General features: G+C 35.4%; 2 protein-coding genes across 2 annotated transcripts in view; both read left to right on the top strand.

Moving 5' to 3' along the window:
• The window catches only part of RAD54B (RAD54 homolog B), a 97,102-nt gene that overhangs the window by 30,814 nt on the left and 53,313 nt on the right, over positions 1–12,975 (top strand). The gene's annotated exons all lie outside the window — the stretch shown is intronic.
• FSBP (fibrinogen silencer binding protein) overlaps positions 8,915–12,975 on the top strand; it is a 4,957-nt gene continuing 896 nt past the window's right edge. Inside the window, exon 1 of the mRNA XM_024765418.1 lies at positions 8,915–9,288. Coding sequence (XP_024621186.1) covers positions 8,915–9,288 — 374 coding nt within the window. The remainder of the gene's footprint in view (positions 9,289–12,975) is intronic.

Below are 12,975 nucleotides of genomic sequence, written 5' to 3'. Positions count from 1 at the left end.
GCGGAGCGGCTGGGCCCGTGAGCCATGGCCGCTGAGACTGTGCGTCCGGAGCCTGTACTCCGCAACGGGAGAGGCCACAGCAGCGAGAGGCCCGCGTACCGCAAAAAGAAAAAGAAAAAAAAAAAAAGATTAATGTACCTAAATACGTTTTTCCCCATAAAATTATCTAAAATACTACAGGTAAAGCTAGGCTCTTATATATTTTACCTGTAGAAATTGGTATTATTATTATTATTATTTTTTTTGCGATACGCGGACCTCTCACTGTTGTGGCCTCTCCCGTTGCGGAGCACAGGCTCTGGACGCGCAGGCTCAGCGGCCATGGCTCACGGGCCCAGCCGCTCCGCGGCCTGTGGGATCTTCCCGGACCGGGACACGAACCCGTGTCCCCTGCATCGGCAGGCGGACTCTCAACCACTGTGCCACCAGGGAAAGCCCGCAGAAATTGGTATTATTGATGTGGGTGGTGTGTTTCAAATAAATGATACTCTACCTACAACTTGATTTTTTCATTCACTAATGTCAAAGATAAACAAAGCCAGACATTAGTTAATGCAGTGGAAGCAGATTTTATTCAGTAACTCCTGACAGTGGGGTAAAGACCTGAGCTCCATTCTGATTTGTGCAGCTTTTGAAGGGAGGATGAGGGAGTCAAAGAGGGAACTCAAGTAGAGTCAGGGAAGTGAAAAATTACAAAAGGTAGGTCTGTGTAAATGAGATTAGGGCAGCTCTGTCTGCTAGCTAGCAGTTATCAAAGTTAGGATTCTACCTTCTCACTAAGACTGGGAGGCCTTGGCTCTGTTCTTCCTGATAATTACATTTCAAAGGAATGACTTTCAGGTCCTTGAGAAAGACACTCCTGAGTTGTGGGAGATTTAGTAAATGCCCTACCAAAGGGAGGTCAGGGGCCTAGGGTCAGGTGTTAGCTAGAACAAACAGTAAATTCTTTTGATAGCTCTGAGCTTTTCCAGAATGGAGCTCACAAGGAGGCTAGGTTGGGGCCCTTAGGCTGCTAGAGGCCATCCTAGGGTTGGTCAAGTCTCTTAGTGCAGGGGTTTGGATGGAGTTGTTCTGTGCTGAGAGTTACTTTGCAGTTCTCACTAGTATGCTTTGGAGACTTGTTTTCATTTTAGAACATATAGATGTACCTATTCTTTTAATTGCCGCAGGGTATCCATGGTATGAATATAACATGATTTATTTAGGATTTTTATTAAAAACAATCCTGCGGTGAACATCCTTGTACATGTGGTCTTATGAACTTATGCAAATATTTCTCACTTGTCAGATCATAATGTGTTTACATTATATTTTAATATGGTTTGCTAATTGCCTTCTGAAATGGCTCTGCCATCATTACTGTATGAGAGAATTTATTTCCCCAGATTCCTTAACACATGCTATTAAACTTTTTAACTTTTGCCCGTTGAATGGGTAAAAACAAATATGGTCTTTTACTTTTCATCTCCCTGATTACTTGTTGAGCTCTTTATATATTGGATGTTTATATTTTATTCTTTAAATTCTGTTTGTATTCTATATTTGTTTTTCTGTTGCATCTTCTTAGTCTCCATGGCATGTGGGATCCTCCCGGACCAGGGCACGAACCTGTGTCCCCTGCATTAGCAGGCAGAGTCTTAACCGCTGTGCCACCAGGGAAGTCCCCATGCTATTAAACTTTTTAACTTTTGCCCGTTGAATGGGTAAAAACAAATATGGTCTTTTACTTTTCATCTCCCTGATTACTTGTTGAGCTCTTTATATATTGGATGTTTATATTTTATTCTTTAAATTCTGTTTGTATTCTATATTTGTTTTTCTGTTGCATCTTCTTAGTTTGTAAGAATTATTTATAATTTAATTTTGATTATCTAAGTAATATGAATGTATTTTTATAAATTTCATAATAATACAGTTAAGTTAAAGGTTCTTTACTGTCCCTGTCAATCTTAGTCTCCTTCCAGTAATAGCTGCTGTCATTAGTTTGGTGCCTATCCTTCTATACCAAAGCTGTCCAATAGAAATATAATATAAATCATATATAAATATTAAAAAATTTTCTAGCAACCATGTTACAAAAGTAAAAAGAAACAGGTGAAATTAATTTTAATTAACTCAATATGTATATCATCTCAACATGTGATTAAAAGTTATTAATTATTATTATTCATATTAAGTCTTTGAAAGCTGATGTATATTATACATTTACGGCATATCTCAATTTGGATGCTGTATTTTTATTTTGAATTCTTGATTAGTATTTAGATTTCATAATATTTATGAAATAAATAAGTTCTAAACATACATAAAAGTTGTCCATTAGCTGAATTGAGTTTTAAAAAAGTTTCTGTTTATATTTGTATCTACATCAACAAAACTAGTTCATCTTTTTTAGAAGAATTGATATGACTTGGAAACAAAAGCATGTCAGTTTCAAAAAAAAAAAAAAAAGTCCAAGTTAAGCAAATTTACTAATTCTTGTGTCAACTCAGTATTATTAACATTGAATTCAAAAGAGCAATGTATAAATTTAAAAGCAGCTCTAAATTTGTCAGTATCAACAGTGTTTTTCAAATTCTTCTTGTAGTTTTTTCATGCAATTTACATAAAACTTAATTATAATTAAAATTTTCTGTCGATTCATGTTAGAGGGATATATATGGTTAGTTACTGAGTTGTACGTTTATGGAAATTTTTACATTAAACATATATTCTTCTACCTATCTAACCAGGTCACAAATATGCCTTTCTTTTCCTTGGATTTTCAAATTTAGCTCACTCATATACAGTGTGATATTGATGAGAAAACGTAAATCACATTGCCATTTTTTTGTCTTTGATTATTGAATGTTTAGCAAGTATTCTTTTTGTTTTAAACAAAATCTTGAGTTGGAGTTAACAGTACAATAATTATAAACAATAATAATTATAAATTTTATAGACAGTACAATAATTTATAAAACTCTCTGTGACTGGGCTTCCCTGGTGGCGCAGTGGTTGAGAGTCCGCCTGCCGATGCAGGGGACACGGGTTCGTGCCCCGGTCTGGGGGGATCCTGCATGCCGCGGAGCGGCTGGGCCCGTGAGCTCCTGTGCTCCGCAACGGGAGAGGCCACAGGAGGGAGAGCCCTGCGTACCACACACAAAAAAAAAACTCTCCGTGACTCAACCAATGAGCACTGGCAAAGAACAAAAAAAATCATTAGTGTCCTTTTTTTTTTTTTTTTGCGGTACGCGGGCCCCTCACCACCGCGGCCTCTCCCGTTGCGGGGTGCAGGCCCAGCGGCCACGGCTCACGGGCCCAGCCGCTCCACAGCACGCGGGATCCTCCTGGACCGGGGCACGAACCCGCGTCCCCTGCACCGGCAGGCGGACTCCCAACCACTGCGCCACCAGGGAAGCCCTATTTTTTTCTTTTTTAACCAGTTCCATAAACTGGTATTTGCATATGTATTCCAAATGGTTTTAACAACTATATTCTTGACATTTTTTTTTTAATTAATTAATTTTTTTGTCTGTGTTGGGTCTTCGTTTCTGTGCGAGGGCTTTCTCTAGTTGCAGCAAGCGGGGGCCACTCTTCATTGCCGTGTGCGGGCCTCTCACTGTTGCGGCCTTTCTTGTTGCGGAGCATGTGCAGGCTCAGTAGTTGTGACTCACGGGCCTAGTTGCCCCGTGGCATGCGGGATCTTCCTAGACCAGGGCTCGAACCTGTGTCCCCTGCATCGGCAGGCAGATTCTCAACCACTGCGCCACCAAGGAAGCCCCTATTCTTGACACTTTTCAGAGTATGCTCTAGAAAGTTGAGCACAATATTTTCATAATGTGTGTGGAACAGAGTAATAAATGAAATATTAATTTCTTGTTTTAAAATTTCAATAAATCCAGATTTTTAAACTTAACCTAACAGAGCATCATCTATTGCAGTAGAACTATTATTTTTCCATGTCTAGCTAAAATTCTTTGACAGATATAGATTAAAAAATATCTGTGTTATGAGTTCATTTATCTATTTGGTCATGAATTGATAACATTTCTTTGTAAATTTTGAAGTCCTTTGAGATAAAATGTGACCCATGTGTTAATAGGGCAATATCTCTTTTATTGTATAACTTTTATTGTATAACTCATTTAAATCTAAAGAGAAGTACTTGCAATTTAAAAAATATTGAATCAATTGATGTTTGATATGTTAGGTCTTGTATTCTACAGGCAGTTATTGGCTGCTTAATTGAAGATCTTTCGTGTTTAAAATCTTTTCCCCATAATTTTCTGACAAAATTTCCATAACTGAAATCGTATATATGTTTTTTTACCATCTCTTTACTAAAAATGGTTTTCTTTTTTTGTGTGTGCAAGAAACCAAACCATTTTATAGCTGGCCAAAGTTACAAGGTCAGACGTTGTTACATATTATTTAAAAATATTTCTGGATATTTAATTCTGATTTGAGGTGCCTAAACTTCATCAGTTCTTGTTTGTTGAGAGGAAACTGCTTGTCAGATTTACTATATGTCTGTTGACAGTGTCTCTTAACGTTGTCTAGTTTATTTTCTTTAACCTTTTAAAATGCATTAAACAGCTTATTCCTGTTGTTCTGCTTTAGCAAATTGCATTTGGTATTCAGTATGAAATATGTAATATGCTTTAGTTCGGTCTCTCATTTTTTTCTTTATTATTCCAGTAAGAGTACTAGCTTCTGCATCTGCATTGATTCTGCATCAGTAGTATACTTTTTTATATTAAAAAGTTTGCCCATTATTTTTTTAGCTAGAAAAATAATTTAATTATAATTAAGACAGAATAAGTAATTCAGATTAATAATCAATTACAGTTTATACAGGGTATCACTATAATTTATGCTGTCTGCATAAAATATTCAAACAAATCCATTAAATGTTATATCAGTGCATAGAAAAAATTCATTCAAGCAGAATTTATATACACTAACACAATGTACCTAGCATTTTCATGAAATGAGGTTTCCACAAAAGTAAATTTTCCAGATAACTAAAGCTTATTCAAGTGCTTTGTAAAATAGATTTCAGAAGTTAACAATAAACATTCTTCTTGTATGTATTATGTACTTATTAGACAAAATATTTGAATAATGAATTAAATAATTAATTAATTAATTCTTTCAAAAAAAAACCAGAATCAATTTACAATTGACTACACTGCTGATGTGATTATGTGTAATGTCAAGAAAAATTCTACCGGACAAGTTAAACAGGCAAGAAGACTTTACTCAAGACTACTGTGGACTTCCCTGGTGGCACAGTGGTTGAGAATCCGCCTGCCAATGCAGGGGACACGGGTTTGAGCCCTGGTCTGGGAAGATCCCACATGCCGTGGAGCAACTAAGCCCATGTGCCACAACTACTGAGCCTACACTCTAGAGCCCGTGAGCCACAACTACTGAAGCGCGTGTGCTCTAGGGCCCGTGTGCTGCAACTACTGAGCCCATGTGCTGCAACTACTACTGAAGCCCATGCGCCTAGAGCCTGCGCTCTGCAACAAGAGAAACCGCTGCAATGAGATGCCCATGCACCGCAACGAAGACCCAGTGCAGCCCAAAATAAATAAATTAAATAAATAAAAAGAATCCGCCTGCCAGTGCAGGGTACATGGGTTCGATCGCTGCTCCAGGAAGATCCCACATGTTGTGGAGCAACTAAGCTTGTGCCCCACAACTCCTGAGCCTGTGCTCTAGAGCCTGCGAGCTACAGCTACTGAGCCTGCATGCCACAAATACTGAAGCCTGCGTGCCTAGAGCCCGTGCTCCGCAACAAGAGAAGCCACCGCATTGAGAAGCCCACGCACCACAGCGAAGAGTAGCCCCTGCTCACTGCAACTAAAAAAAGCCCATGTGCATCAGCAAAGACCCAATGCAGCCAAAATAAATAAATAAATAATTTTTTTTTTTTTAAAAAAAGACTGTTGCAACAGGGGAGAGAGACTGAACTCAACTGCTACTACAACAGGGATTTACAGCCAATAGGCAGGGTAAGGGGGTCAGTGGGTGGAAAATTACTGAGAGGAACTTGGTTAGGTATTAAGGGTGGGAGTATGAAGAATTTGGTTAGGTATCAAGGGTAGGGGGATTCTCTATAAACTGGTTTAGCAGGATCCTTGCTAAAGTCCTAGTTGAGAAGAAGGCTCAGAGGAGCCTGACTAACGTTTGGTCCAGGAGGGAGTTCTTGTCCGTAATACTAGAAACAATAGTATCATTTGTGACAAAAGGGTTAAGTAAAATGTAATCCTACCAATAAAGTTGTGTTTAATGGAAAAATATGCTGCCTCAGGTAAAAAATTTTGTTTAATTAAAATTCAATAAAGTAAAAAGTTCAGTCCCATTAACCACATTTAAAATGCTTAATAGCTGGACTTCCCTGGTGGTCCAGTGGGGCCAAAAAAAGAAAAAAAAAAATGCTCCATAGCTACCTGCAACTCATGGCTCCTGTAATTAGGCAGAAAGAGTTCCAGACCTTCCTGGAGTACATTTTCATACCTATGTATGGACCTGCATTCTATACCTACACATATATTTTCTGTACCTACAGAAATATTTAGCTTTGGGTGTTTCGGGTAAGCATAATTGGATTATATTGTATGTATTTTTGTTTTACTTGCTTTTTTCACTTACCATAAATTTTGGAGCTTGTTCTGTGTCAATACACAGAAATCTACCTTTTGCATTTTAGTGCTGCCCAGAGTAGACCATAGTATGGATATACTTTAGTGACTTTAACTTGTCCCCAACTGATGTGCTCTTAGATTGCTTCCAATACTAGGCACCTAAGAAGGCTCTGCTGCTCCTTGTGTGTTTGAGTATTTTTCAAGGTAGATTCTGAGAAGTAAAATTACTGCAATTTTAGAAGTTTTTACACATGTAAACTATTAATACGTACTCTGAGATTGCCATCACAAATGCCATTTTACACTCTCATGAACGGTACAGAAGAGTACTCTGCCCTGCACCCTCATCCACTCCTGACATTTTCATTCTTTAAGAATTTTGCCAGTCTTATGGATGAAAATAATTTTTCGTATACATTTCCTTGATAGTGAGATTGAACGTTTTTTCACATTTCCTCATGGATGTCTTATGGATGAAAATCGTTTTTGGTATACATTTCCTTTATGGTGAGATTGAACGTTTTTTCACATCCTTATGGATGTCTTATGGATGAAAATCATTTTTGGTATACATTTCCTTGATAGTGAGATTGAACGTTTTTTCACATTTCCATTAGCACATCATTTCTTAACACAATGCCTGTATTTCTTCCAAAAATAATAATATTGTTTAAAGACAGTATATATCCTGTGTTCTTGCTTTCCTTTGAGTAACTGTGGTCAGGTTGTTGGAGCAGGTCAATTTTCAGTTTGCATCTCTAGGGGCAAGAATCATTTGCATTACTATTTTCTACAATTTTACTCAGCAATAAAACTGCTCAAAGACGGTGAAAGGCTAGGACTACTAAAAATCAGATTACCCAGTAGAGTATGCCAGAAAACACCTAGCATCCTATAGTGTACCCAGCAATCTTTCACTTTTTTCCTGACAAATAACACATTTCCTGACAAATAACACATTCTAGCACATTGTCTGGTTCAAAGTGAGAACTTAACAAATTTAATTTAATTCTCTTCTATTGAAAGAATGAAAAACAAAGTAATTGAAAATTGATGGCATTTCTGTAGAGCTATAGTTCTCTGGATAGGGGCTGTATCTAGATTTACCTTTGTTTTCTTTGGGCCTTTCTCAGTGCTTGGGAACATTTTTACAGGTGTTCAGTAATTGATTGAATGGAACTGTGTTCAAGTATGTTCTAGTTCATTTTCCTATCTGGAGAAACATGTATATCAGGAGAAAATAGGCTTATTTGTTTACATTGTTATTTATCATGTTTCAGACAGAGATTAGAAAATATATCCTAAACACACAAATTGGTGGCCTTGCAAATGACTAGACTAGCTGTTTCCTTTCATAGTCCAAATTGTGTGAAAATGGCTAAATAAAGATCGTACTCTATAATAATAGCAAATGCGATTTTGTTGTGTGCAGTCTTAAGGTGTTATTATGCTGTTCTTACTGTGAATGGTGTTTTTTACACATGCTAAAGCAGGCTAGCATAATGCGTTGCTTTAAAAACACAATTTTTATCTGCTTTTTAGATTTAGTGTTCAACAAAAATTTCTTCTTAAGTAACTGAAAAAAAAAAAAAACACGGTGTTTACTGTAGACTGTAAAATGAAGGAGAAGCTTAGCTTTACCGTGGAGTCTGAGCTGGGTGTAACCTAACTAGCTAGAGGATATGCAATTCCTGATTGACAGCAGGTCCAGCATTATGCAGATTTTGTAAGAGAGAACAGCAGCTCAGAAACAGTGATTAGGGGCTCTGTTAGGAATCACTACATTCACCACTCATATCTTTAGTTTTTCATTTTTCTGTCTACTGGATTTGTAAACAAATAGTACAAAACAGTTCCTCTTTTGTTTTTATTAAAGTGATACTGCAGTGCATTTTCAGTCTATCAGCTAGGCAAACGTGTCGGAATTCGATATTCTCCCTAAATTAGCTAATTTTTAGCTGTGTTCCATGCTTATCTCTAGACCTTTGTGTATTAAATCCTACCTCGAGCTGTTCTCTTTATACACAAGTGTGTTTTGCTTGTGCCTTCCTGTCTTCTTCAGTGAGAAGCTTTATGTAGGTCAGGCTTGGCTTAAGCAGATTTCCTGAACCTGCGTCAGCTTAAGCTGGAGGAATTTTAATAAACCCTCCCCTGTAGGCGTGGGCCTAAATGAGGCTAGCCTAGTTAAGCCTGATCTTTTTCTGTTTGTGAAAAGAGCTGAGCAGAGCTGAAGGCTGCATGGTGGTTTCAGAAACTGCCTACTTAATTTGAAAAGAACAATGGTAGGAAAAGCTAGATCTTCCAATTTTACCTTATCTGAAAAGCTTGATTTGTTAAAGCTTGTGAAGCCATATGTTAAAATTCTGGAAGAACACACTAACAAACATTCAGTAATAGTGGAAAAGAATAGATGTTGGGATATCATAGCAGTTAACTATAATGCAAGTGGAGTAGACCGCCCTCCTCGAACAGCGCAGGGCCTACGCACTCTTTACAAAAGGCTCAAAGAATATGCCAAACAGGAGCTATTGCAGCAAAAAGAGACCCAATCAGATTTTAAAAGCAATATTTCTGAGCCAACCAAGAAAGTTATGGAGATGATTCCCCAGATTTCCAGTTTTTGCCTGATAAGAGACAGGAACCACATACAAAGGTAAGCTTTATTTTATTTTGTTGTGAAAATTATGGCGCCTCCTATCTATTGGGCTCTGGCTTAGTTGTGATAAAGATATGCATAGTAAGCATCCCCACTACGGGAGCAGTGAATAGTGTCTTTGTTTTGTATTCTTAAAAAAGAAAAGTGAGGCTATAAGGAATTTTTCTGCTGCACTGGATTTAAGCCACTTTTTATTGTCTTCCCCTCCCCCTTCCCTCCTTCTGTAGTTTCTAAAAAGTAAAGGTTAGGGAAGAATAAATGGGATGTAATTTGTGACATTACCTCATAAACTTTTAAAATTAAATTGTTTAATTAGCTTCTGAGAGATACCTTTTTCTTATTTCATTTAAGATTACATTTCATTAGAATTTTCAATTTTGTATAAAGTTAGCAGTTTCAGGAAAAATGGAACCCTTGCTTTTTTTAATGAATTATCAGTGTCTACACTTACTGAATATTAATTGAGCTAAAAACCTAAAATGAACAATTAAGTAAACTTGTTAATGGCATCATTGTATATATTAAAGTTTAAAGTATTTTTAAATGTACAGTTTAAAGTATTTTTCTAACTTAACATTCAAAATAAAAAAGACAAGAACACAAGAAAAGGAGTTAATGCCTAATTAGGGATTCAGATTACTTAATAAAACTAAAAACTTTTGTTGTTTTTACACAATAATGGTCTAGTTTCACTTTGATTTGGGGTCATACAGGAAAGGGTAAGCTCTCCCATACTATTCTGCAAGGGTATCAAATTATGAATTTTAATATATCAATAAGAGCAACTGGATTAGAAACAGTTTTTTTGGTTGCATTTGTGCTCTACATAAGTACTTGCCTGGAAATCTTCAAAAACTATTATCCTGCTGCTGATTCAGATTTTAACCTCTGGCAAAAGATAAAAATGGCAGCTACAGGCTTCTTCTGAATCATTTAGGGTAATTTAAGCAAACTGTAAACTCCTTGTTAGTTGAGGAACCTTCAAACAAAACTTTACAAGGTACTTTCCTATTGGTGGAAGAGTCATTATATAAGCAAAATTATTAATTACCTATGAAATCCCTTTGAAGTTAGGGAAGAAATGGAAAAACCTTTTTAGCCAAACATATTTGTTATTTTGATAATTTACTAGGATAATATTTTTGAGCCCAGCTTCTTACCATATACTTCTTATTTCTAGTTGATAGCATAGTAAAAAAATAGCACCAGTGGGAATCCAAGATGTGGATACACAGTATATTAATTCATGGGGTCACTGCTTAAACTGTTCACTGTGATGACAGATGATTAAATCCTAGTATGCTGAATGTCCAAAAAAAAAAAAAACTCCACAGTAGGACTGTTTTATACTCATTAAAATTTTTTCCCTCTTTGAATCATAAAGAACAGTGGCTTTGCATTATAGGTATAAAACTACCTTTGGGGTATAGGTTTTTATAATTTGAAAACTACACATAGAAACTGTAGTTTTATCAAGTTGTGTATTTTAAAAATACACTGATATAGAAGAAAAATAATATATAAGATACAAAGATATATTTACATTTTGACCGCTTGTGTGTGTGTGTATGTATGTATGGTATATATACATGTATATACATAGAATATATATACCTACACAGTCAATCTTTGGGGCATCAACATTTCTCTGATTAAATGCGTTGATTTACACATTTCTATACCTACTGTTTAAACAATCAGTTTTTCAGATTTTAAAGGTAAGAATATCAGAAATACGCCAATTAAATGCTTATTTTTGTTAGCGTGTGTCTGCTCTGCCACTTTCTCTGTACTAGCATTTTAATTTATAATATATTTATGTACTTAATATACTTGTTTGACATCATCTTGAATCTTAATTATCTCAGAAGTTTATAATTCACGATCTTAATTATACTTCTATATAAATATGACAGTTAATCTCATCAAACTCTCTATACTTAATAAGGAAAATATTACTGCTTATATAATTTAACGTATTTAAGTATATACAGCTATTTTGTAAGGCTATTTATTTCTACAAGTGACATTGATTTATGTCTTTATATTTACCTCTCTTTAACATCAGATTATATTTTGTGTTTTTATAATCAATTTGATCCTCATAGTTCATATTCGTACATTTTAGAAGTTCTTTTTTGTTTTATCATTTTTTTGTGACCTCTAAGTCATTTTTAGACTTTGTTATGCCTTATTTGTAATGTTTTAACTAAAGTGGAATGGAATATTCCAGATATAAGGCGTATTTTTAATTTACATGGGAGTATATTGTCTATGTTTAATTGTCTTTATAGTCTATTATACATACTAATTTGGAAAAGTAATTATGTGGATTTAAAAAATTTAATTTATATCTGTTGTTTTAACTTTTTCCCAATCTAGGATTTAGAGATGTTAATAAAAGCAAATCTTACTAATTTGAATTACATTTATATTCCATTGTTTTGCTTTTGAAAATCATAAAATGACAAAAAAAGACAAGAATGAAAATGAAGGAATTTATATAATCTACAAATAGGTTTTTTATAACATACTAAATATCTTATTATTTCATTTGTGCCTCTTAGACAAATATCTGATATTTCTGGCAATTTAATGTTATTAGTAAGTGACATATGGGGAGTTTAAATTCTTTTCCTTATGTTCTACTTAAACTTGTTCCAGCATTTTAATCATCCATGTAGAATGTATTCTAACCTATATTACTTATTTATAATTTATAAAATGTTATTTAAATAATGTGAAGTGTAGCATTTCCATTAATGTTCCAATAATCTCTTTCACCTCGATAACTTTTAAGTTAAGCAGAAACATAAATTAAAAAGAAAAACCCTCAAGAAACATTATGTATTCTTAATTCACAACTTCATGTTATACATGAAATTATTTAAAAACCAACAGAATTTTCAGGAACATTGTGTTTATGTCATAACAAATATTGTAATGTCAAAGTTTAAATTATGCTAAAACTGTAGTTGCCTCTAATAGGAATGCATATTTTATGGAAATTTCATGTAAATTTAATAAATTTTCAATATATCATATATAGGCCATTAAAAAAACATTGCATTGAAAAAACCCATTTCATTTATTCAATCATTCAACATATGATGAGTACCTGTGAGGTTCCAAGTAGAGTATTATACTGGGTACTGATGATCCAGTGGTAGATCTAAACCCTTGCCCTTGTACACTTCACCTGACCACTGGTTAAAAGACTTAAAGATCACCTGAGTCATGTAGTTTAGGATAGGTAAAGGGGAAACACCATTACATCTGAAATTGGATAGTTAGGAGAACCCCCTGATAGTTGGGCATACCCAGAATCATACACAATCTTGTTTTTCCTGTGTGTGTGTGTGTGTGTGTGTGTGTGTGTGTGTGTGTGTGTGTGAGACTATTGAGAAATCAATACGTCTCAGAGATTGCCTTCCACTGTCCTGCTGGAAGTCATAGACCCTGGTGATTTTTAGATCAGGACAGGACAGGAGAGGAGAAGCAGGAGGTCTAGGACTAAGGTGTCGGGATAGCAAGGCCCAGAATGAATTAAATGACACTTTACACCATTTAAGAACCTCAGACTTATAGGGACAATTGGTATCTCTTTGAGAGTATCAAAAATGCCTTTTCTTTTGTATTTACCTCGATAGCCTTGTGTAGTATTTGTAAGTTCCTGTTCTTTTA

This window comes from Neophocaena asiaeorientalis, unplaced genomic scaffold, assembly GCF_003031525.2.
Source record: "Neophocaena asiaeorientalis asiaeorientalis breed wild unplaced genomic scaffold, Neophocaena_asiaeorientalis_V1.1 scaffold353, whole genome shotgun sequence".
Lineage (NCBI taxonomy): Eukaryota > Metazoa > Chordata > Mammalia > Artiodactyla > Phocoenidae > Neophocaena > Neophocaena asiaeorientalis.
Note: the sequence above shows the minus strand (reverse complement) of the source record. Positions and strands in the feature narration are given on the sequence as shown.